At 43.6% G+C, this 24,893-nt stretch overlaps 1 protein-coding gene across 1 annotated transcript in view; it reads left to right on the top strand.

Moving 5' to 3' along the window:
• The window catches only part of SPATA16 (spermatogenesis associated 16), a 133,205-nt gene that overhangs the window by 42,180 nt on the left and 66,132 nt on the right, over positions 1 to 24,893 (top strand). Inside the window, exon 3 of the mRNA XM_014606184.3 lies at positions 9,654 to 9,743. Coding sequence (XP_014461670.1) covers positions 9,654 to 9,743 — 90 coding nt within the window. The remainder of the gene's footprint in view (positions 1 to 9,653; positions 9,744 to 24,893) is intronic.

Here is a 24,893-nt window from a genome sequence, read left to right as displayed (position 1 = left end):
CCAGATGTGGCCTCACCAGTACTGAATAGAGGGGGATAATCACTTCTCTTGATCTGAAGGCAACACTCCTATCAATGCAGCTCTGTATGCCATTAGCCATCTTCACAACAAGGGCACATTATTAGCTTATGTTCATCTTATTGTCTCCTGTAACCCCCAGGTCCTTTTCTTCAGAGCTACTGCTTAGACTGTCAGTGATGAGCCTGTACCAGTGTATGGGACTCTTCTATCCTAAGTGCAGGACTTAGCAATTGCCCTCGTTGAACTTCATCACATTTCTTTTGGTTCAATACTCCAATGTGTTTAGGTCACTGAGTTCAAGCCCTACCCTCCAGAACATCTACTACATTCAGCTTGGTGTCAACCGAAAACTTGTGTGCTTCCATTGACTTTGACAGTACAGTATTATGCCCATGCTGTTTATAAATTGGTAGGATTCATTCTAAGAGAAACTAATAAAACAGGCTTTTCTTTTTGCCTAAGGGAAACAGATCTTGGCTGAAAAGAAAATTCACGCAAAGTCCAACAGGTTTTATAAAACCTGAGATACATATCCGCATCCTAGAAATGACAGCAGTTCTAAGAAGAGAAAGAGAAATTTAGTTAGTTGAGAAATTAGTACTTGTACAGTTGGGAAATCAGTCAGCAGTGTATTATGTGAACAAGATAGAGAAAGCGGAATGGTGCTACCTGCCCACCTATATAAGCAATACCTCAGGTTGCTGAACTGCATGCTAGGAAACAAAGCCTTCCTGAATAGCCTTTTACTTTGCAGGGAAGAACATTCTCCTTGTTTTCCTCTTTCATATGTAATGAATTGAGATTTATCTGATTGTTTGCAATTCAAAGGCGATTGCTGCTGAATTCTTTGTGCCAAAAGAAAAATGGCTAGCATGGAAAATGTTTTCCACTTTACGGGCAGAAAAAAAGGTCTTATGTATAAGTGAAACCTTAGTGTAAACCTTGCTGCTTTATTATTTAGGCTTGAAAAATTCTTCATGATATTTTTGGCTTGCCTGCTAAATGTCCTCTGCTGTAGTAGAAGTACTCACCGCTAATTCTATTAGGCTTTCCAAAAAATATCTGATTAGACAAAGAAAAGATATTTCTCCTTCTGTATCACAGAACTTGGGAGTCTTTCCATATACATCAGTGGGGGATGGATCAGCTTTGAGGCAAAGATTAAATCTGCAAGGATTTCAAGCTGATTCTGTGGTTACCACATCTTAGATGGCTAGGCATACTACAACATACATAGATTTCATAGATTTCATAGACATTAGGGCTGGAAGGGACCTCGGAAGATCATCGAGTCCAGCCCCCTGCCCAAAGTACACCTGTACTGATCCTGCCTCTCCAGAGTTAAGTCCCCCAGAATTTTGCTGTCCTCTTGACGTCCCTCCAGAAGTGGCTGCAGGTCTCATGTGTTCCTCTTCCCAATACTCCTCACATTGCTTTGTGGGGGTTTTTGGTGGATATGCTTACTCTGCCAAATTCTTAGATTGCGAGCAAAAAAAATGGCACATGCTGCTTCTGTGCTCCAACAGTTACCAGCAGATTTAACTCAGCTTTCTCTGAGGAATGTATATACCTGTAAAGCACCACTAGAGGTGGGTGAACAAAAAGCTGTACCCATTTCACCATGCAGATTGCCATGGTTGATGGCAGGGGTGTCAAACTTATGGCTGCAAACTTGATTTGGCCTGCAGAGCCACTCTATTCAGGCCATTGTACTACTGGTGTGGCTGGAGAGGGAGGGTCTCCAGTGCACCTGGCAGTCAGGGGTAGGAAGGCGAGTGAAGGTTGACACAGCTCCAGTCACTATTTGGCTGCTTTGTGCATCTGCAGTGCCATGGTCCTAGCTCCCTAGCTGCTGACCCCCACCGCATGCCCCATGCTGAAGCCAGAGGTGGAGCTGACACCACAGCAGTGGGCATATAGTGGTGGCAGCCCTGCCTGGTCTGGGGCACACAGTGGGAGCTGGAGATGCCACCATATCCCCCAGGTCAAAGCTGGAGCTGGCACTGCAGTGTGATCTGGATCAGAGCCCAGAGCTGCAGCTGCTGCTGCTGCTGATGATGATGCTGCTGCCACATGCTCCAGGTTGGAGCTGCAGCTGCCACTGCTGCCACGGCTTCTTCCTGTCCCAGTCTAGATCCAGCCCACAAGAAGGCCCATGGTCCACATCTGGTCCAATTTATGGGGGGGAAATGTCACCAAGTATATGCAGTTGCATCACTTGCACACTTCAACTATGGGCTCAAACACTCGAAAGCAGTGATTTTCTACCAGGGTGCCAACAAGGCCAGATCCTTTGAAGTGTATCGTTAGGTATGAGGAGATAACAGATACGTTAAGCAGTTAAGCTAGGCTCAGGCTTGTCTCTGCCTGGCCAGTCCCCCACCCCCACTGCCCGAGTGGGTAAACACTGTAATATATAGGGTTATCATACCATACCATAGGTTACCATGTTCGGGTTTTCCCAAACATGTCCTCTTTTTGAGTCCTCCTGTGTCTGTCCGGCAGGTTTTTCAAATCTGAGCAAATGTCTGGGTTGTTGCTTTGCTCTAGTGGGAGCAGTAAGGTGGGGAAGAGGCAATTTTAGGTGAGGAGCTGCAGATAGGTAGGTCTGGGTTGGGAGGCTGGGGCTGCAGCAGAGTAGGGGAACCAGGGGAGTTGCCTGCCCCCTCCAGCAGGGGAAGGGTGGGGGGGCTTTTGAGGCCCATGGCTGGCAACAGGGGCAGAGCGGCCAGGGGAGGAGGGGCAGGGGAGAAGGAAAGAAGGGGAGGTGGCCGTGGCCGTGGCCGTGGCCGTGGCCGTGGCCAGGCCTCCCACTGCAATGTGGCAGCCCCAGCCCAGGGTGGAGGGTGTCACAAGCCTCCCCTCCTCTTCCTTCCAGCCTGCGCCACGGCTGGATTTGATCTGAGCCACCGCACTCGGCCCAGTAGGGGTGGGGGCAGCTGGTGCCCCTCCAGCAGGACTGGGGGGAGCAGGTGGCTGTGGGTTGGGAGTGAGGGGAACCAGCATGACCCAGGGGAGCTCAAGTCCAGTGAGAGATGCCTTGAGACTAGGGAGAGGCACCCTGAATCCAAAAAGCATGAGATCCACTGCTCTAAGAAACTGGAGGTTTTTAGCCTGCTGTACATGACAGCTTACCAAAGCCTATGACACAAATCTTGATAGAAAAGAAAAACATACTTTTGTGTTCTGGGAGACATTTCTCCATATCTTCAAAGCAGCACCAAAAAGAAAACTTGCTCAGAATATTAAGATAGCTGCAAGGAAATGAATGGGCATACAGTCTCCCCTGTTGAAAACCCCAAGGATCACAATTTTGCTAAAAACTCAAACGACAAGAAATTAGGATGAGGTGAGATGCTCAATTAGTGTAAAACAGCATAGTTCTATGTATTTTAGTAGAGTTGTGCTGGTTCATAGCTGGTGAGGATCTATCCTTCAGGATTACGGAACAGATAATGATGGTTTCAAAGAGCACTAAGACTGCTGTGAGGAATAGTGGACTTATTAATAAGATACCTGGTATATAGATATAGAGATATAGATATAGATAGATTAATAAAATGCCTAAGATATACAGGGGACAACAGCAGCTTCAATTTAAAAATTAAATTGTTTAATAACCAGTTATGTCTGTGTGCTGGCTGGGGCTAGAGTCTCAGCTTTCTGGATTTGTATCATCTCCATGTCAGTTTGCAGCACCTGAGGCTCTGATTTAGACTGTGTGATGTTACCAGACATATTGTGGTGACTATATTTGCATAATTTTGTATCAGTGCTGTACACCGCTGCTAGTAGCAATGCCACACCCAATGCCTGTCAACACATTTACTTATATAGACAATATTACCTATCTGCCTGAATAAACCTACATTCGCTTCTCTTAACCCATATAAGTCCCAGGAAATACCCCCTATCAATTGAATAACAACAGCAAAACTATTAAAATGCATATTTGTGCAATAAGATGGGGCTGTATTATATGCAGATCCAGACATTACTGTTATCAACCAGGATAAAGCCTGCACATCCAACAGAAACAACACAATGCTTTTGCCATGTACTTAAGAACTTAACTATGTTCTCTTCTAGGTAGGAGCCAGCTTTTATTCTTACTATACCTTGCTGATAGAGAGAGAAATAAGCACATTTGCTAAAACCAGTAAAATATATTTGCCTGAGGATTTTTTTTCTCAGTCTACAGAGGATAAATACACATGATATGATATTGGGAGGTAGCCAAGAAATTGCTCTAATGTTAATCAGATTTATAGAGCTAAATCCCCATTATACTTGGGAAGAGTTGATGTGCATCCTCAAAGAAAAGGAGTCATGGGTGTTGTTTACAGAGATCAACCGTTATGTAGCAGGTTGGGTTTCTTGCTGTATCTGTTTTCCTAAAGTTGTGTAGTAAGTTTGAAAAGAACTGATGAAAGAAAACTATAGCCTCATGTGTACATCTTTGATTCATGTGTCCTGATAGCTCTGGTGGGAGAGAGTTGGTATCTAGTGATTTTTAGTCTTGGGGTTTTTTTCCTCTCCTTAGAGCGTGGAGAAAAGATAATAGGACAAACACTGTATTATTTTTAAGAGAAGATGTCAAGATGAAAAAATGAAAATGTCAAAAACCAGGTTGATATACTGTATTACTTAAAGACTGTTTTGTTGAGAAAAACTGACCAAATGATTTACAGAAGGCTCTTACTGGGCAGTCTTTGGATTACACTGAAGATGAAAAATAAATGAAAATCTATTTCATGTTTACGTTAGCCTAGTCATTTGACAGATGAAGGCAAGGCTTGGTAAGAACACAAGTTTTAATCTTCCAACGTAGTGTTTTTCTTGTTCTTTTCAGATTAAAACTTTTTGTGCGCCAATTAAGCATTAGCTGCTTTCTTATGTTTAGCTTTCCCTTCTCTGTCTGACACCCCAAAAAATGAATATGTAAGCAAAACTTCAAGAGATGCTCTGTATCTTGTGGAGACTGATACTGCTACCTATGCCACAGGTTCCCACAAAAGAAGCTCTTCATGACCTTGTCTCTGTACAAAACCCCCAGGTTTTGTATTTTATTTGTAAAATGCATTCCTTCCCCTTCCCCAACCATTTCTGACTTTCTCTCTGCCCTCTCTATCCCTTATAAGTGATTACAAGTAGTACTAGGTAAACTAAGCTAAGTTCTTGTATACTATTATTGTAATAAGTCCCCTTTTTTATACATTGTGAATAGTGTTCTGTTCTGTTTGTATTGATTTTTACTGTTTTATATTGTATTACATTATGTTCCTATTATTTTGTATTAATTGTTACTGTTTTATATTGGATTTATATGATTTAGGCCTGTGTCTGTAAAGTGATGTCAAGTATCCATTCCCATCTTATTCCCATCTTGTCCCCATTCCCTGTTGTGTAAGTATGTTGCAATTCTGTAACCTCTCCCATGTAAATTGGTTTTCCTTGAATGCCTGAAACAAAAGAGTGTATGGATGAGTGAAACACAAATGATAGCAGGACCCCCTACTCAATCACCCCACCATCAAACCCAATACCTGGACCAACGACCCAGCCATTGGAACCACCCTCAGCATTCAAGAAACAAAAGACGAGGCAACCCACCATTGTGCCAAGGCTGCACATGCTCAGTATGAACATCTGGAGCCCTCTGGAACAGGGCCGACCTTGCCTGGACATACCTTCCCCATAGGAGATCATAGGTAGTCTGCCCCATAAAAAGGGGTAGTGAAGACCGACTCCTTGGGATGCCATCTTCACCTGGACCAGACCTGCTCCACGTCACGTTGCCTACCAACCCAGAGGCCCTGTCAGCAACCCCCTCTGGACAACACCTGCTGGAGAAAGACCCTGACTGACCACCAAGGAACCCCTCCCAGCCTGGATAAGTAACTATCACCCCCACCCTCTCTTCAACCAAGGACTTGGACTCTGTTTCTCTTCCCTACCTGGACTCCAACCCTTCCACTGAGTCTCTTTCTCCTGCTACCATTGTGTGAGTATGTGTGGGAGTGCTTGTGTGAATGTGTGTGGGACCCAAGCTGTACAGTACAGTACAGTGTTCATTTAATAAAACTGTTATTTGGACCCATAAGTTGGGTCTTGCTTTACTACAGTTCAGCCTTGCTCCAATCTCTGCTCCTTGCCCCTCTAACTTCAGTCTTATTTCTCCCTCTCCTGCTTCTGGCTCACCACCACCTCTAACACCTGCCCCATGCTCCTGTGGCTCCAGCTGTCCTGAGCTCCTCCTCTTTGCCTACAAACCCCTATTTTTTTGCTATTATCTCATTCCCACTGCCTTTTCCCTTGATCTCTGCCACTGCTATTGCCTTCTCTCTACTGCCTTTTCCCCTGATCTCTGCCACTTGCTCTTTAGTTACCAAGCACCCCAAGCATAGGTACCACAGGCACCAACACACACACACACACACACACACACACACACACACACACACACACTGTCACCTGAGTCAGTGTTTAACCTGTGTGTATATGTGTATGTATGTGTGTATTGTGTATGATTTCATGTCATTATCATTAGGGTGTGTATGTGCTTGACTTGGTGACGTGTGTGCATGTGCAATTGTGCACCATGCCCTCCTGTCTAACAGCGCGATATTGAGATCCTGAGCATTGGCCTGACCCCACAGGGCAACGTCACTATTTCTTCTCATGACTGGTAGCTCTTCACTGCTGGATCTCTACTCTCCAGTTTTTCTTTCAGGTCCTGTCTGTGCACAGGGACCTCCTAACTTTCGACACAGCCATTTTGTGTACTGTCTGCAAGTAAAGATGGGCCCTGGAGAAGTGCCCACACTCTGGCAGATTCCCACATAGCCACATGGACCTCCCTTCTGGTCTCATTTTAGGGTGACTTCCTAGAAGGTAGCTTCTTAACCTTTCTGTGTGTCACCCTTTTTCCTCATATTGCTTTACTCCAAAAGTAGCTTGTTGAATCTGCAGATAGTGTGCTGTTATATAGTTTTAGAGTCATCCCATGGCATGTATGATAGCTATTCTGCCCAAGATAGCTAACTTGTAACCTATATATAGGAAGTTTTAGTGTAATCTACTTTATTACTGTAAATCTGAGACACAAGTATGACTCAAAGAGCATATACCTCCAGAGGAACAACAACATTAAGCTGGACAATCAAACGGTCAGAGGCCATTGTGTTCAGGTCTCTGTCCATAGCAAGTGAATGTGATATTTGTTGTAGGTATTTGAGAATGCTATGGGATTTTTTTGGAGGAGGGTATACAGATAAAAAAGGAGAAATTGATCTTAAGATTAGAAAGGAGTCAGGAGGAAAAAGAAATGCTTGAAATGCAATTCTTTGAGATTCTTCTACAATTCTGTATTTATTCTAATCCTATGAGAGCACATTCTACTTTAAGACTTGCAGAAAGTGTGTTGCTAACTACCAGAAAATTATTGATTTTTTTCCAGTTCTATTGCTTAGCTCTAGTAGAGCCGATAACTTGAAAAAATCGATATTGCTATTATCAACTGTTGACTGCAGTTTATAACAGCAATAATCTCCTTTAAAATCTCTTGTTGTAGTACCAGTTATCATCCAGTTTGTTAAAGTGTTAATGCCTTGGGCAGACTGATCATTAAATGCTTAAAATATTTGAAGTCCTTGGGATTTCTTTCTGACTAAACTAATTTTTGATGTACATCAATCTTTTGAATTTCTAAGCTCTCCTTCAAGTGGCTATAAAATGTGGCATATGATACAATATCTGCAAAGTTCAGTGTCTGTTTATCATTAATAACATCCACCAGCCCCTTCAAAAAGTCACTTACATCAGCTGATATAGTATGGTAGAATTGCATAAAGCAATGTAAGTACAGTGAGTAGTTTGATCCCCTCTCCCCAGGGTGAATATGTGGTTGAATGTATTGTTTTGGTTTACCATGGGGTTATTTCTGGGGGGGAGAAGGGCTTTAATATTCAAGCTTGCTTTGTTAGAGAAGGCAAGTGAAAGAGGTACACCCAGTACTGACAGCAGCAGGTGTTGAGGTTTGTGATGGTCCTTAGTTCCTGTGGAATTTTTTTCCACAGTCTTGGACTGGTCCTCAAAAAACTTTGCCTTCGATAAGGTTACTTTGTCTTAAACTTAGACAAGGTTACTCTAATGTCAGCAAGTTTCTTTCTGGCGGTGGAGCGGAGTTTTCATCCTAGAACTTCCAGCAGCTTCCAGAGTTCTGGGCCTTGAACAGGAACCAAGACGTTAAATGTGACTCAGTAAGTGCACAATAATTTTGAACTGCTTTCTTGTCTAATATAAAACAAGAATTTTATAGCCAAGATTTTAAGTGGGAACCAGGAAAAACAGGTGCAGAATTTACATGGAAAGTCAAACCTGGTTAGGCGTGTAATATTTTGAAGTCCTTTGAAACTCCCAGTCTGTTTGTTAATGTGTGTATATAAAATGTAAAGCTGTGTATATGTGTGTAATAAGCATCTATATGTGTATATGTATCTTCATATAATGCAGTTACAAATATCACTGAATTTGGATTGATTTGGCCACAAAGTGAAGTAATTCTGTGCTTATTCATGGACTGAAATGGTAGGTCCTATAGTCTACTTTTAATATGCTTTCTTTGATGTCCAAAAGATTTACTCAGTGAATTCTTGTTACCATTTTCCTGAAGAAATATAGTAAAATAAAAAGCATTGCAACAACTTTTCTGTATAAGAGCGTTAAAAAGGTGTTCTTGCTGCTTTCTCTCATTTCATTTCAGCTTTATTCTTTTATATATAATAATATACCTTGCAATTATATGGTACCTTTCATCAAAAAAGCTCTGAGCATTTTAAAGATGGACTTTTTTCTCTATAATATGGGTGGCAAAACTGTTATCCACACAAATTAGTTACTTATTTAAGATCTCACAAGTGAGATTATAGAATCAGAAATAGAAAAAAATATGTTCATACTCTATATACCTTGCTTGGAACCAAAAAATACACAACCTTTCTAGTTTAATAGTGTAATGTACATTAATTGTCTTAATGATATAGACCTCAATCCTGCAATTAGATCTACCTGAGAGTAGACATTGCAGCTACTGAACTCAATAGGATTGTGCAATAGGATTGTACACCCACTAAGACAGAATGTCTTGAGTGGGACATAAGCTTGCTTTAATTTTGGACATTTTTCCAATGGCTTTTGCAATTGTTAGTTTTGTGCACATAGTTCCATTAGGTAATATTGTGAGATAATCATCAGACCCAGAGATATAGATAACAAAGGGAGTACTATGATAATATGTGGTATCTCTGCAGATATTATGTGCTAGCTAAATGCAGTATAACATATGCTCACAGGAACTTTAACAGCTGTCTCTATAATACTAGGCAAAGCTATAAATGAAATTGCATTTATGATAAAACTTTAATAGACATTTTAATAATGTTTGTTCATCTATCTTAGTTGTCAAGAGGTAGAAAGTGATAATGTTATTATCACATTTGGGGGGATAGAGTGTAGGTATTGAATGGTATATAGAAAGTGTCTGTGCTGTAAACTGTTCAGTTTGATATTAATGATCATTTAATAATGTAATAGGTTAAGGTTAACCTGTCCATCTATTTTGTCTTTCAAAGGAGCATTATTTTGAACCCAGCCTATTTCCGGAACCATCTTCGTCAAGCAACTGTGTTTAGATGTTTAGAAAGATATTCTGAAGCAGCCAGGTACTTTGGCATTTCTGGATTTCCTTAATTTAGTAGTTTTACTGTATCACCCTCATTTCAACTCTCAGTACAAGAGACATTTGGGTACTATGTAAAATGATTTCTTGTAGGTAATTTGGTATTAGGTATCATAGAATCATAGAAAATGAGGGTTGGAAGGGACCTCAGGAGGTCATCTAGTGCAACCCCTTGCTCAAAGTAGGACTATCCCCAACTAGATCATCCCAGACAAGGTTTTGTCTAGCTGAGTCTTAAAAACCTCCAAGGATGGAGATTTCACCACCTCTCTGGGTAACCTGTTTCAGTGTTTACTACCCTCCCAGTGAGAAAATTCTTCCTAATATCTAACTTAAACTTCCCTTGTTGCAGCTTGAGCCACTGCTCCTTGTTCTGTCACCTGCCACCACTGAAAACAGTCTAGCTCCATCCTCTTTTGAACCCCAATGCAGGTAGTTGAAGGCTGCTATTAAATCCCCTCTCAGTCTTCTCTTTTCTAGACTAAATAAGCCTAGTTCCCTCAGCCTCTCCTCATAAGTCATGTGTCCCAGCCCCTGAACCATATCCGTTGCCCTTCATTGGACTCTCCCCAATCTGTCCACATCCTTTCTGTAGGGGGGAGCCCAAAACTGAATGCAGTACTCCAGATGTGGCCTCACCAGTGCAGAATAGAGAGGAAGAATCACTTCTCTAGACCTGCTGGCAATTCTACTGATGCAGCCCAGTATGTCGTTAGCCTTCTTGGCAACAGGGGCACACCGTTGGCTCATATTCATCTTATTGTCCACTGTAACCCCCAGGTCCTTTTCTGTAGGACTGCTGCCCAGCCAGTCATCCCCCAGTCTGTACTGATGCATGGGACTGGTCCATCCTAAGTGCAGGACTTTGCACTTGTCCTTGTTGAACCTCATGAGATTTCTTGTGGGCCAAGCCTCCAATTTGTCTAGGTCACTCTGAATCCATGCCCTACCCTCCAGGGTATCTACTATTCCCCGCAGCTTGGTCTGATCTGCAAACTTCCTGAGAGTGCACTCTATGCCATCTTCCAAGTTGTTGATGAAGCAATTGAACAAAACAGGCCCCAGGACCAAACCCTGGGGCACTCCACTTGAGAATGGCTGCCAACTGGACATGGAGCCATTGATTATTACCCTCTGAGTCTGATGCTCCAGCCAGTTTTCTGTCCACCCTACAGTCCATTCATTCATCCAGCTCATACTTCTTTAGCTTGCCTGCGAGAATGCGTGGGGGACTTTGTCAAAAGCCTTGCTAAAATCAAAGTATACCACATCTACCGGTCTCCCTGCATCCACAGAACCACTCATCTCATCATAGAAGGCAATCAGGTTGGTCAAGCATGACTTGCCCCTGGTGAATCCATGCTGCCTGTTCCTTATCACCTTCTTCTCCTCCAAGGGCTTAGAAATGGATTCCTTGAAGCTCTGCGCCATGATTTTTCCAGGGACTGAGGTGAGGCTGACTGGTCTGTAGTTCCCTGGGTCCTCCTTTTTCCCTCTCAAATATGGGTACTATGTTTGCCCTTTTCCCAATCATATGGGACCTCTCCTGGTAGCCGTGAATTTTCAAAGATGATGGCCAGTGGCTCTGCAATCACATTAGCCAACTCCTTCAGCACCCTCTGGGTGTATCCCATCCACCCCATGGACTTGTATATGTTCAGCTTTTCTAAACAGTCCCTAACCTGTTCTTTCACCACTGTGGACTGCTCACCTCCTCCCCAGCCTGTACTGCCAGGTGCAATAGTCTGGGAGCTGACCTTACCTGTGAAGACTGAAGTGAAAAAGACATTAAGTACTTCTGCCTTTTCTGCATCCTCTTGTCACTAGGTTGCCTCCCCCGCTCAGTAAGGGCCCCACACTTCCACTTTCACCTGCACAAGTTGCACGTACTTTGGGCATAATCCATATTTAGTTGAATGCCTCTGTTGGTCATTAGACACAGTTCATCGTCCTCTACACGTTAGTACTTCTACAGGCCCCCTGAACCTACACCACTGGAGTCAATGGATCTTTGCCATTGCCTGCAATGGCACCTGTTCAACCCAAGAATTGAAATCTAATCCTTTGTCCTTGTTCACTTGAGCAAATCCTCTGAAGTCAACAGGACTGCTCATGTCAATCAGACCTGATCACTAGTGTAGAGCTCTGTAACATCAATACTTGTGAGTTTGCAATGGGAAAATTGGCACTGTACTGCACTAGGATAGCTGGAGAGGTGCCACCCAAGTGTGGAACCCATAGTGTCAACACGGAACAAAAGTTTTTTCACCTGACAGGTAGAAGAATGAAAGAAATTGATTTGATGAGGGTGAGCAAGGTCGTTGGGTATAATGCAAGATGTAACTATCTATCTATAGTTGCTACTTCTGCTAGGCACTAGACTACTTGACTTTGCTATCAGAGTACCACAAAATATTTAAAAAATAATTGGCAAATTAAAATAGAACTATGATTTGGTAAGATATATAAATGGTTTGCTTCATTTATCATTGACATGTGTTGGAAAAGTTGCAATGAACCTATTATGGCACTTTTAAAAATTCCCTGGCTTTTTTCTTTTTAACCAAAGCTGTTTTGCAAATTTGAGATAAAGCCACATGTTTTAGTCTCTGTAGAACTCAATTTTTCAGTGACTTTACTAATGATTGAAAAAGTACCATTCCACTCTAATCAGGGTCTTGGTCTTATTCTTCATTTTTAAAGAGGCCTCTCTCAGACTAGATACTGCTGTTTAGCATCTTCTTGAGAAAGAATCACCCACCATCAAGATTCCCTCCCCGTAAGAATTTCAAAAGGCCACATTATATCATTACTGATACGGAAGCCTGATTACATACTTTCATATCCTTTCATTCCACAGTATCCCACAAACAGGTGAATTGAAATGGCACGGCTTTGCTTAAAACCAGGTTGAAAAATATTTTTTTACTTTCCGAAGTTGATCTTTCCTAGAAAGTGATGCATATAAAATGCAAGTATCTGCGAGTACAGCATGATCCAAGAAGAAAATGAGGTGCTCAGAAATCTAGTTTTAAAAATGTGGTTGGTGCTGCTGCAGATAAGAAATCACTCAGTAGGTTTACTACATCAGCAAGCAGGAAGGAACTGCGTCAGCTTTTTTCACGTTGGGAAGCTTTCATGGAAATAGATGATTTTAAATGAAATTATTATGTATTTTGCAAGGGAGAAGAGCATTCTGACAGACTGAGACCAAGTGGTTCCAAATCAGTGACAGTTGTATTGTGAGTTTAGCTTAGTTTAACAGCATTGTAATAACTGTGTGGATCTTTTATTCTAGCCATGTGTTAAAGTAAGGCTAAATGATGCTGCTATCATCACTTTGGAGTCACTAGTCTCAGTCTGACCCTGTTAACAGCATAGAGTGTAATCAGTTTGTTATAGACAGACTGCAGTACACAGGTGCTTAGTTGCAGTTTCTAAAAGTATAAAAATGTTTTTGTAGTCTGAGCTGTCATTTATCTCTGCCCGTTCTGTGCATGTGAATGAGGTTAGCGTTTTTCCTTGTGTACTTTTCAGTGCTTTTGTCCTCTCATGATTATTGTACCTCCTATTATACGTCAAGAACATTGTCAAAGACTGTGAACATCTGGGTTTGGCTGCAGTAGCATGTATGGGCAGATATAACTCAGACGTCTGGCAGGTTCAGCGTGCCCAAAATACAGAACTATTGATCTCTTCAAGATTATACCATGCCAAATTCCCTTAGGCAAATTTTGTTCTCTGTTTCAAATTCAGAAATAATGCACAAACTCATATGTGACCAACTCCACTGCATGGCTGAACACTTGGGTGTTTGATGCAGTATCTGAAAAAAATCAGTATCATTAGTAACAGTGACCAGCCACTTAAAAGAAAGAGGATCATTTGCATCAGCTGTCTTTTAGTAAGTATTTGATTGGTTTGTGTGTTGTCTGGACTTGGATGGAAGTTCGTAATACTGTTTTCATAGTATCTGAACCTCTTCCAGGAGTGGATTAAGCAGTGTGACTGATGTGTCTCTGCATTGTTTGTTCCCCTCTCCCAATGGGAAGAATTCTGTGTACATTGTACTGTTTTCTTCTAGTAGGGTTTTATTCCTGATCCATGGGGGTTTTTATATCTGGGTTAGCTCTGTGTTTATGTTAGGGAAGGCAGGACAAATAGTGCATCTGGCACTGTGAGCAGGAGGTGAGGAGGTTTCTGGGGAATTTGGTTCTGCTGCCCTTTCTGGAGACATGCCAGGCCAAATTCCCCAGAAAAACCTCTGTTCTTGGTTCCAAGATAAATGGATGTGTGATAGGCATTCAGTTAGACTGTTTCATATTTTTTCCATGCTCAACTTATCTAAAGCAGGGGTTGGCAGTGTTTTCTGAAAGGGGAGGGAATGATCAGCTCAAGTTTGAAATTACCTTGCATTTGGACCTGGACATTTCCGCCACTTTTCCTTGTCCTCTGCTCTCCACCAAGCTGCATTACAACTCAGGCAGAGCCCTCCACCACCAAATGCTTGCAAAGCTCTGCAGGTCGGATCAAAGGGCTCGGTGGGCTGGATCTACCACATGAGCTATAGGTTGCTGACCCCAATCCAAAAAATGGAATAAGGGATGTGTTACATGTCAATTAAGGTAGGATAAGGGCTATTATAATTTATACTACCTTATAACTCCTCTGTGTGTCATTTGTATTAACCTAAATCACCTCAGACATTGATGGAATGGGTATAAATATGGTGTAATCTTAGTGCTAGTACATCTATTAAGGTTGACCTGTCTACTACATCCTCACTGGATTTAGCCTCTTGCATATTTTTAAATTGCACCTGAATGTGACTTTAGGAGGTTGCACTTCATGTAGTGACATCTTCGGGTCACTTGGTAATGTAAAGTTATTTCCAAAGCACTGCTGAGAGGGTCAGAGCGTCTGCGAATGACGGATTCTGGAGTGTTGTAGCCATTGACTCTCCTACATCAGCTTGTAAAAATATTTGCCCTGCATGAGACATTCGCTCTGTAAATACATTAAGGAGATAAATGCCAGGAAGGAGAAAAGCCTTTTAGGCCGAAGGACAATGTTGGCACAAGAATAAATGGATGTACATTGGGTGTACGTTTAGGTTGGAAATTAGAAGAAGGTTTCTATTCATCAGAGGAGTAAGGTTCTGGAACAGCCTCTTATAGAAATGGTGGGGATAAAAAAAAAACAAAAAAAAAACCTGACAGTTTAAAGATGGAGCTTAATATGTTTATGAATAGGAGGTGATTGCTTGCAATACTGGAGAAGTGGATTCGGGGCATTTCTCGCAGCTCTGTTTCTGCACTCCCGTGAGTAGCAAGTGAGGAAGGAACTCAGCATCAGACAGGATGAATGATGGGCTGTCTATAAGCAAAGACAGCCTAGTGACGTTGCTGCAGGCAGGGAAAGGGAGTTGTCAGTAGAATCCCCCACAGGGGAAAGTGGCAAAAAAAGCACCGGTAGAGAATGTAGTTATTAGAGAAATAAGCTGGCATAAAGAGCTGTTGCCAGGGGCAAGGAGAACCCGCCTGTGTAGAGTTGAGGAAAGCTGTGCAATATTGGGGACTTTTGTGTGTATTTGTGTCGGGCGGTACGTTCCAAAGACTAATCGAGGGTCATTGGCCTAATGGCTGGTTTACTAGAAGAACATCACATAGCTGCCAAAGTCATCTTGTAGAGCAGGGGTCAGCAACCAATGGCACATGTGCCAAGCATGGCACGTGAGGCCATTTTGCTTGGCATGCCGCCGTCAACCCATGCTCTAGGCAGCTGCTGCCACCCACGAAGCCCAGGCTGCTTCCAGCAGGTAGCTGGGTGACTGCAAGCCCTGCTGCAAGCAGACCAGGCTCTGTGGCTGGCAGCAGCTACCCAGAGCCTGGGCCGGCTGCAGCCGGGAGGCTGCAAACAGCTGCTCCAGGCTCCGGCGTTAGCTCTGTACCAGCAGGTGCACGCACACCTCGGAGTGGATGGTGGGGGAGGGGCCTGAGACAGCGCAACCCCAGCCTCTCCCCTGCTGCTGGCACAGAGCTGATGACTGGGCTCCGGAGCCCAGGCCTGGGCTCTGGGCAGCTGCAGCGGGCAGGCTGCAAATGGCTGCGCTGGGCTCCACAGCCCCACCGTCAGCTCCATGCTGGCAGTGACTGCATGTGCACCTCAGAGCAGACAGCTGGAGGGTTGTGCCGCTTCAAGCCCTATCCCCACCATCCGCTCCGAGGCACACATGTACCCGCCGGTATGGAACTGATGCCGGAGCGCAGAGCAGCTGTTTTGCAGCCTCCTGGCTGTAGCCGGCCCAGGCTCTGGGTAGCTGCTGCCAACCACGGAGCCCAGGCTGGTTGCAGCATGGTCTGCAGCTCAGCCCGCCTGACTCCCACCCACTCCAAGCCTAGTCCCAGCCCAACCCTCCCACCAGGACGAGGCTGGTGCTGCCCCTTGCCAGGAGTACCGCACCTTTTGCAGGCTTAGCTGTGCGGGGTGGGTGGGTGGTTGGGCTGATGGGCAGGCTCCAGGCTGGGGTCTTGGCCAGCTGCACTGCAGCCCAGGGAAGCATGGGGTGCTGGCAAGACCAGGGCATTGTTGGGTCAGACTTTGTCTGGCAGCCCAGCAGCCTGGCTCCGTGCGCCCACGCATCTGGTCTTGTGTGTTTGTCTGGCTCTGTCTGGTTCTGTGCGTGCACACGTGTCTGGTTCTGGATGTTTGTGTGCATGTGTCTGTTTGGTTCTCTCTGTTTGTGCACGTGGTTGTCTATGTGCGTGTGTCTGGTTCTCTCTGTCTATCTCTCTCCCTCCCCTCTTTCTCTTATTTCTCTCTTTTTTCTCTCTCTCATTGCAACATGCTCAACAAAAAAGGAATACACAACAACAAAGGCGACATTTATGATTATTAAATATACTAATATGCAGTGCATCCTGCCATGTACCCTCCCCGCACCTTCCCACCCCAGCCTTCATTTTGTTTTTCTGGCATGCCAGCACTCCAGCACCTTCCCAGGTAGACATTGTGGTTTTTTCAGCACTCGGGCCAAAAAACGTTGCCTACCCCTGTTGTAGGGAGTCGTTTGAGAGATAATTGGAACCTTATGAAGGGCAAGAGAAGCTCTACTTTGGGAGCCAGTTTTACCTTCCCAGGATGAAAGGAGCTACTGCAGGATCCTGATTAATCAGGGAAAAGAGCCCTGGCTTCCTGAGCTCAAGTGGACCTCAAGGCTTCAGGTAGACATTACATTTATGGTACAGTTCATCAATTCATTGCATGTTAAAATATAAACCAGCCACATGTTCAGGGGAATAATGGTGCGATAAAACAAGAAACCAGCTACAAAGTTACTATGTAAAATAATTTTATGGCTGGTTTCCATTGCACCTTAAACTGAACATGTGGCAGGGACCACCCCAGGGTTCGAGCCCTAAGCAAACCTGAAGAGCTGACTGTTGCCAGGATTGGGACCAACCCAGGGTGCCAGTACTGAGGTGGTCCTGATCTTCCATTGGCTGGCAGGACAAGGATTCGAGCCCTGGGGTGGTCCCCATCAGCTGATTGTTGGTAGGCAGGAACTGGTCTGAAGCTCAAATCCTGGGGCAGTCCGTGCCAGCTGACAGGAGATTGGGACTGAGACCCTGGGGCAATCCGGATCCTGCCCAGGATCAGCTAAAAGGAACCACTCCAGGGCTTGGGTCCTGGTGCTGTCCTGATCATGCCAACCTGATTGTCAGCCAGCTCCAGGGACCATATGGGGGCTTGACCCAGCCCTGAGGGTCCCCAGAGCCAGCTGATGATCAACTGATTGTCAGACACCCAAATTCTCAGTGCAGGGGAGACCTGGGATCATGATCCCTGGCTCCTTTTGCACCAGCAACATTGTATAATTGGATCTGATCCCCAAACCCACAATCATGGTTCAGTTGTTGGGATCACAGATCAGATCCCATCTGACTTTCAGAAGAATGTTTGTCGGAGGCCCAACAGCATCCCAAGGGAAGGGTGGGCGAAAGGGAGCAATGTTGTGTTCAGGACATTGCTTGTTTCCGTGTGACCCATACTCCCTTGTGTTTCACTTTTTAATGAAGAGAAGTGTTTGGGAACCAGGGAGGAATAAGATTAATTGGAAAAGGAACTCCCACCCCCCAACCCGTGTCCTGCCCTGTAGCTGTGGGCTCAATTTGTCCCCAGCCAGTGCAGTGGAAGCAGCAACTGGAGCAGGATGCACTGGCCCCAAGGCTTGGGGCTGTGCTCAAGGCAGCACTAGGGGTGCAGAGCTGCTGTCTGCTGGGTGTGTGTGGCATGGACCAAGCTCCAGGGGCAGCCCCTTGCCCCGCTTCAGCTCAATCCAGCTGCAGCGGCACCCAGCATCTACGGCCTGCCACGTTGCACACACTTGGCCCAGCCCAGCCCAGCCACTGGTTTCATCTGTATAGAGGCAGGGGCCCCTGGTCCAAGGCCCAACTGGCCCATGCATTAATCCGCCTATGTCAGGAACCCTATGCAGAGCTTGTCTGTCTGCATCTCTGTACATATTTCATGTGCTACACATGCCCTAGAAAAATAGACTATAAACTCCAGAGCCCCCCACACTACCAGAGTAGTAGGAGAAGGGTACATGTAAGTTAGAGATGAGCTGTTGGCATTTGTCCCCCAAACTAAGTATTTGGGTTGCATCTCCCATCTCTCAGGAAGTCATGGACAAGAGATCTGCCCTCTGAAAGTGGATTTAGGGACCTCATATTAGAGTCAGTGACTGGCCTCTGATGGGACTCTCGAGCCTTAGAGGACGTGAGGTGGCAGCGGATTGGTACCTGACAGCACGATCTGATGAGCACCCACCAGGTTAAGCAAATCAGATTACATTAGATGTGACATATAATTTATGTTATATCTGACCTATTCTAATTTTGTCATCTTGATGAGCCTTGAGCCTGAGTAATACAAAGTGCCAATTCATAATTTATAGAAACAATCCAGATCTCTATGTGGTTTAAAGCCTGAAGTATATAAATTCCATATAAAGGCTTCTTATAATTAAGATGTCTTGCTGTCCTCTTTCTGATGATCATAATGCTGTATGTACTGCCTGATTTAACAGTGTTGTCATGTTCTGCGAGGATCTTAAGATAGGTCTTTTTATCATCAGCTACAACACTAGTAACTTGGAATTAGCTATATACAGGCAAAGGAAAGCAGGCTGTCCCCCTAATCCAGAATAAACAACTTGTATTCTTCTGTGCTTCTCTACAGAGTAGGCCTGAAAGAAGAGGAAGATTTTGGATCTTAATAGCCTCAGGGAAGCTGAATCAGCTTTTTTACTGCTTCTTTTAAAAAGGCATTAGATAATACCATCAGCACAATAGCAGGCTCCACTTGTTGGCACGGGATCTGAGCATTTTGTCTGTTAGAGGATCTCTCCCTGCATGAATCCAGATTTGGGTCCCCTCTTTGTAAATCCTCAAAGTTTGGGTAGCAAATGAAGGGTGGATATGTGTGGTGCTATCAAATAAACAATAATCCTATATTCTTCCCATAAAGCCACTGATTGAATTATTTCTACCCCTACCTCTTTCCTGGGTTACTTCACTTTAAAACCAGCCTCCCTCGGTTGCTTTGTCAAGAAATGGACAAAAGTATGTTTCTCGCTCTACTAATTCTATTTCAGTTTATAGAAAATGAAGCAAATTTTTTTTTTCTATAAAAACATCAGTTGTCAAGGAAACCAACCTTTTTCTGGAGACACTAATGAAAGTCCCTTTGGGGCCCTCTGGTCACGCAGTCTAAAGAGAGCTTGCAGTGAAGGTTTTTTGTTCTAATATCTCATACTCCATGAATTACTAGAGGTTAAGAAAAGACTGATATCCAGATATCCCCAAAGACATCTGGTGGAGGCAGGGTATCTTATGAAGCCCTGACTTTGGGGTGTCATTTATTACTGCACAAAGTGCTCAGGAGCGACTTTTCATCCTTTGGCAACCTAACCACCATCCAGGTGTGATGACAGCCCTCGTAGCTAACCCCAACAGGGAGTCTGCTGGGGATCTCCAAAGCTAAAGGCATCAACAACTATAGCTTGAGGTAAGAGTTAGGCCTCTGTAACTAGTGGCTGCAAAAATTTAGATCCCCTTCAAATCAGCATAGAGCAGGGTAGTGACCTGAAACAGGCACCAAGCATTATCCGTGGATGATGCAAGGATCACCTACACTACATGTATACAGTGTCCATACAATACACGGACTAGACAAGGAGCATGCCCAGCGAAGGGCACTCTTGAATATTTTGTGCATGTATTATCCTTGCATTTCTGTCGGTGTGAGTGCTTGCCAGATTTGGGGTCAGCCATGTCTTTTCACTGACATAATACTGCTGCTTTACTGTATTAAAAAATGGGAAGATCACAGCTTCATGCCCAGCACTGCTTTTTGGATCCTGACTTTGACTTCTTTGCTACGTGCAGGCAGAAGGAAGAAGAAGGAAGGAAAGCTTTAACCCACCTAATTGACTCAGCTATCTTGCTCACTTTTTCCCCACCTCCTTTTTCACTCTGCTGCAGCCTGATGAAAATGTTTCTTAGTCACTGACATGCTTTCGCTGAGGGGCAGGGAGCCCTCTGCCGGGAAGAAAAAGGAAGAATGATGTTAGCGTTTTGTATTGAGGGAACAAAACGATTCTATTTCTTGTAAGCAAACAACTAAGAGCTTCTGCTCTACGAGTGACCTCCATTCTCCCCAAAGAAATATTACAAAAAGAACATTTCATAAATTGGATCTAAGAAAGTGGCTTTGACGTTGATCAGAATCAGTCAAAGCCCAAAGGAAAGTCCATTCTGCCTCTTATTTAATTTGACACTGGCATCTGACTTCAGTCTGTGTCCAAAGAATAACGGGTGTAATTTATATGCTATACTCATTATTCTTTCATCTCTCTAGATTGTTTGAGTGTCAAACAATGGTTCATTCATCCAGTGCAGTTGTCAAGGACAGAAAGCTGCTAATTTTTTTTCTGCTACAAGTACATAGAATTATTGACAGGCTAAGTTCTACCCTTACTAAAGGAGCATTGGTGTGCAGATATTATTCTTAAAATCACATCATTTACTTATGTTTAAAGTAGTTCCTCCCGGTTATGTTCTCTATTCACAAACAGGTGACCTGTTGCCTTCAATCAGAAAGCATAGCTTCCCACAGTGCTTGGGATTTGTATGCAGACTGCCACTTGTTTGATATTTGGTCACAGAGATCCTGAGATCTTGCTGTGCTGTGTGACCTATTTTCCTAAGTACCTCCTGTCAGTTCTTTAAATTTTATCCTTTCTAGTACACGTATCAGCCTTTAAGCTCACACTTCTAAGGTTATATTTTTGTTTCCTAACATGGCAGTTGCCATTACATAGAAAATGTTTTTATGAAGTTATATGACTCTCAAGGCACTAGAAGAAGTAAAAGCAGTGTTAGACCCATAAGGAACTGGCAGAGGCTAAGGCAGGAGCCCTTTCCCCTTGCCAGCCACATAAAGGATACCTTGTTTTTCTATAAATAGGGCCTAACAGCCTACCGGCGACCCCTATGACCTGGGATCATGGGCAGTTGCCCTGGCTGCTCAAATCTAAAACCAGGTTTTACTATTGCTGCTGCAAGACAATTTATTTTTTTCCAAAAGCAGCCACTGTATAATAAGAAATCCTGGTCTAGTGTCCCATGCTCTGTGCTGCCCTGCAGGAGACTTATTTGTGCTTCCTAATAGGTCTTTCATGCCTAAACCACTTGGGACTAGGCATACGACAGAAACAGCAAGCTCAGCCCAGGCCTGCTTGCTCGTGTTTCTGAGTCTCCTCTGTGTCTTAAAAATGTGCTGTTGGCAGGTTCCAGAGGGAGGTCTATCCAATTCTCTGCCGCTGGTAAGATGTTCGCTACGTGATGAGCTGTAGAGATGATGAAACTGGGACAAACTATAAGGGATGGCTGGGTGTCTTCTGCTCTATTTAGTAACTAATTCCATACTCAGGTAAACCTGGTCTTGCCAACACTCTCTAAGCTACTTTCATAGCTGCCCCATGTACTCAAACTTTTATAGAAAACAAACGTGTTTATCTGAAACTCCCCTACCCTGGGGGTCTTCTCCCCTACCCTGGGGGTCTTCAAGAGGAGGTTAGATAGGCATCTAGCTGGGGTCATCTAGACCCAGCACTCTTTCCTGCCTATGCAGGGGGTCGGACTCGATGATCTATTGAGGTTCCTTCTGACCCTAGCGTCTATGAATCTATGAATCTATGAAACGGCGATTAGCTAATAGTTTCAGATGTAATCAGAGTTTAACTGTACCCAAGACCTGGTGAAGATGTTTAAAAGAGATCTTTTACTGCTTTGTTAACTTTCGGAGTCAGATAATTAGGTCAAAAGGGAACTGCCTCCAACTTATTCCAGTAACAGATGTCATCTTTCTGCTTTAATCTCCAAAAAGCATGAGAAAGGCCATACCACAAGAGAAAAGTCTTTCATCTAATCGTATACCTTTTCTCTGAGGGGTCATAACAAACTATTAGAAAGAAAGCCTAAAACAGAATTAATACCACAAACACCTAGGTTTGTGTGTTCAAGAAAACTGCGTACAGATTTTAAAACAATTGTAAAACTACAAAGAAGTATAGATATTATTTGCCATTTCAAGACTGAGAACCGGCTAAATGCTAATACGGTGTTGCCTGACTGGGAAATTTAACCACTGGTGTCATAGTACAGATCTTCAGGGCCACCACAGTTCAAGTGAATACTGGTGAGGTGGGGAACATGAATAACTTTGCTGCATATCAGCCCTGTCCCAATCATGGCAATGAGCAGGGCTGGTTCAAAACCTTGCACACTTCAGAATAAATAGCTGCACACTCTAGCATATATGGTCTCTATGAGCAATTGCATCAATAAAGCTGCACTGTTTGCTGCCCCTGACATTCCTCTGTACTAGAGGACTGGCAAGAAGCTGGCCTGTGAATCCCCCACTTTCCGGAAATCCTTCTCTGCCCTTTAGAGTTTTGTGAAGTCCAAAAATTTGACCCCAAGTCTTTCTACTTAGGTGTTCCAGGATTTATACAATGTAATACACAATTTTAAAGCAATAGTGGTAGTTGCTTGACCTCTTTAGAAATGTAACATTTTGGTGCACTCCATAAAATTGTGAGTTCACCCTACCTGCACCTTCCAGTTGCACATCACATATCCTTACAGCTCTTGTGCAGGGTTTAGCTGCACACTTTCAGCAGTGGTCAGGAAGCTAAAGCTCCCTTTATCTCTGATACATACGCTCCGAATTTCTGCACATGGGCTAGGCAGGACGGTTCAAGTTCTCTTGTGGTGTTCTTCAGTTACATATATATGCATATATCTTATTGTTTTACACCACCAAGTGGCCAGATAGAAACAGAGTTTTTAAGTCTAGCCTTACTATCTTAATAACAGCTGGGTTTAGCTTTGTTGTGGTAGTCCTGAAAGGCCACACTCAACTAGCTAATCAGTGACTATTTTCAAAGCTTCCTTTGAATATACCAAAACACCTCTTGTTTTGAAGGTTCAAGCTAAATGTCAAACACATTCTTCAGCAATTGCCTCTGTGGTGTCCGCTGTGGAGGTGTATATGCTCCTAGTACCATCACCTAGGAGACAACTAGGGAACAGGGGATCTAGCAGCTGTGCACATGCCAACGGCATTTTGAGTATGTAACAGAATAGAAAACAAGGCAAAAAGGGATCTCATGTTGTCATCTCATGTTGTCATGTTGCCCCAAGGTAAGATTGGCTATGCTGAAACCATTCCCTACATTCAGGTACCTGTCTAACCTGCTCTTAATAGCCTCCATAGAAACTCAACGGCTCTCATTTCCTTTCTTGACCCCAGGGCCTATAAGCTTCAGAATTAACGGCTTCTCTCCCTTTCCCCTCTCAAGTTTGAGGGGAATTTTCAGCAGTTTGGCATGTCGATTGTAGCTTGCTCCAGGAGACTCCACACAAGTACTGATTACAGAATTTGCAACCCAAGATAAAAACAGCATTGGGTCAGGGTGTACTCATGGAAGAAAAAAGTTAGATTATGTAATTCTACTCCATGTTTCCCCCTAAGTATTCTTTTCTTCAGAGATAAAATAGCTGAAATAAGTTGCTACTCTTATTAGGACAAGAGGTAGTTAGAAGCAGTTAGGAAGAAAGATTGAAGAAAAAGATTTATGCCCATACTAATTTTAATACCAAAAGGAAAAGAAAGATCATCTGTATTGTTGGTGACTAAAGGAAAAAAAAATGTGTGATTTTTTAGCAGTCATTATTAGTCTGCTATTAAGACTAACTGTCTTTGTCTGTATTCCCCTCAAAATAGTGAATTAAGCCCCCAATATCATTATAATACAGGAATGTGTTCTCATACGTGTGTAATAAGAAGAGAGAATCAGAAACTAAGGCAAACAGTTCCCAAGGCATCCACTAGCATTGAATGCACCCTGTTTGGGAATATATAAAGCTTGATTTCCAGAGCTTGTAAGCACCTGTAGCTCACTCTGACCTTTGTTGGTGGGCAGCTAAACCTGAAATATGAGTCTGACCTACCCAAGGTCAGACAAGGAAATGGTGTAAGAACTGGGATGAATTATTTCCCCGTCCTACATTTTAACTCTAAAAGCTAAAAAGAGAAATTGTAAGGAAAAGCGGTCTTTTATTAGACCAATTAAATTGTTGGAAAAAATGTTCTTTGCAAGCTTTTGGGGACAAACACCCTTCTTCAGGCAGAGGGAGAGTGTCCCCTCTGCCTGAAGAAGGGTGTTTGTACCTGAAAGCTTGCAAAGAACATTTTTTCCAACAATTTAATTGGTCTAATAAAAGATAGCAGATTTACCCAAAGAACCTTGTCTGCCTATGTCTTTACACAAAGCGGTACAATGTAGAGCTGTCTAAGTGTGCTGCCAGCAAGCTAGCTCAGGAACTAGAAGCAGTATAAGTGGGTTAGCACAGAGCTCTGCCTGAGATAATATACCCTGCTACTCAAAAGGTCAAATTAACTCAAGAAGAGCACTCTGCTGACACAGCTGTATTGCTTTGGGACTTGAGCTAACTTGTGACCAGTATGTTCAAGTATCTCTACATGGCCTTGTTTTGCATCA

This window comes from Alligator mississippiensis, chromosome 7, assembly GCF_030867095.1.
Source record: "Alligator mississippiensis isolate rAllMis1 chromosome 7, rAllMis1, whole genome shotgun sequence".
NCBI classification, from domain to species: domain Eukaryota; kingdom Metazoa; phylum Chordata; order Crocodylia; family Alligatoridae; genus Alligator; species Alligator mississippiensis.
This window is presented reverse-complemented; position numbering and strand designations above follow the sequence as displayed.